General features: G+C 38.6%; 1 protein-coding gene across 1 annotated transcript; it reads right to left on the minus strand.

The window, feature by feature from the left end:
- LOC135128888 (uncharacterized protein F54H12.2-like) lies at nt 1–1,311 on the minus strand. Its single transcript, XM_064055965.1, has one exon. The coding sequence runs from the start codon at nt 1,309–1,311 to the stop codon at nt 1–3; it is 1,311 nt and encodes a 436-aa protein (XP_063912035.1).
- Between the last annotated feature and the right edge of the window lie 537 nt (nt 1,312–1,848).

The raw sequence follows: 1,848 nt of genomic DNA on the forward strand, positions 1-1,848 counted from the left end.
TTAACTGCTATAATCTACAACCACGTTCCGCTTTTTATCAATTTCGATGACGCTGTCAAATTCACCGTACACTAAACAGTTTGTCGTTTCCGTTAAACCTTCATTAAACGACACTTCCAATCTAACACTTCCGTTTTTTACAAGATTCCAGTGACTTAACGAACCAGCTGAAAGATCCGGCGTCAAATCAAAAACGGCTATACAGTACCCGTCCGGGTATGCCTCGCGGCCTATATCGTTCCCTTCATTGAGAAAATGTATCCCAGTTCCGGAAAACAAAGTATGGTACATTGCGATATAATTTTTGCTAGTACCCGCGAAGGCAGGTTGAAACGGTTTGCACGGCACTTGCTGACCGTCAACATAAAGAACCATGAAATTTAAACCAAAATGTTGAAAGTTGAATGGGTTTAATGTAAAATCTCCATTAAAAGCTCTGTTTGATACAAAACATATAGCGACCCGTTTTGGTAACTGTCCCAAGAAAATATTATCTAACGATTTTGAGAGTACACCTTGTGGTAACGTCAAAATTTTTATTTCCGTTCTTGTGATTGGATACTTGGCTGTGGTCAGTTCTAAAGCTTTTGCATGTGCAAGCATCACGGTCGGATTTATTTTCACACGTCTGACGAGCAGTGTTGCGTTATTAATTTGTATTTTTCCCTTGGTACCTGCAGACATTAATGCGAAATTATTTCTTGAACGAACCAGTTTTATTCGCAATTCTACTCCGTTGATTAAAAATTTATTTTGATTAAACAGATCGCAATTGAGATGTCCGATTAGATCGACTTCTTTGCTTTCTTTAGTAAACACGCTGCGATTCTTGCTCCCAGCATTAGCATCTTCTACGCTATCCATAGAACCGGCTGTATCTGGGTACCACAGGCCGCATGTTAAGTGAGAATTTTTAGCAGCAGGGCCGTAATTTAGCAACGTTTCAATGTAGGACTTATAGGCGTATGTATTGTTTGGGGGTGAAATTAATTTTTGGTTTAAATAAACATCCACCTGACTAAATAACGAGTGTAAAATATTGTTAACGGGCACAATTTTATCAGTAGCAATAAAATTTGCGCCATCTTCTTTAACAAGCTTCACATTTAAAGTGAGCAATGTATGTGATAGATCAATATACTCATCAGCAGTGTTTATCACAAATTCCAAAAGTCCATCGTCACTGATGCTGTTGAGTGTGTTGTAATGTATCCATTGCCCATTTTCGACGCTGGTTTGGGTAGTTGGTAATGCAAATAAATCTAGTTCTGATTTTACACATTCACAACTATGAGGGTGTAAAAAAGCCATGACTTGTGACAATCGAAAAAAATGTAGATATAATTAAGTAAATATGTCTCTGCACTTGGTGTTGTTGTTGACTTTGCGACGGACAGACCGCTTCTGATTTTTGGACGATTTATGCTTCCGTTTTATCTTCCCAGAGCCCACCAATTTTCCAATTTTATTTTGTGCTTTGCGTCTTAAATTTTCAGCTGATTCGACAACGCGCGATTTAAACGCATCGGCTACAGGTCTCTCGTTCGCTATATCGCTGAGAATGTGTGATCCAGAACGAAGCGATTCTAGCCCAATTGTTTTTAACCCGCTTTTGATCAAAGGCATCACGGAACGAAATAAACCTTTAAAAAAGCTTCCAAAACCGCTACCTTTTTGGTAGACGCTTCCTCGATAAATAGAACCCACTCCACTTCCTGCTTGATTTACATAATACTCGTTGTAATACGCGCTCATTGCAATAATCTTTTGAAATGAAGCTTAACGGCCACAGTTCCAAACTGAAATGGTATTTTCTCGCCAGTGTTATTCCTTATATCTATTTCAATA

The sequence above is a fragment of the Zophobas morio genome, unplaced genomic scaffold, assembly GCF_036711695.1.
Source record: "Zophobas morio isolate AGI-343-1 ecotype UQ-CSIRO unplaced genomic scaffold, CSIRO_AGI_Zmor_V1 ptg000014l, whole genome shotgun sequence".
Classification (NCBI taxonomy): Eukaryota; Metazoa; Arthropoda; class Insecta; order Coleoptera; family Tenebrionidae; genus Zophobas; species Zophobas morio.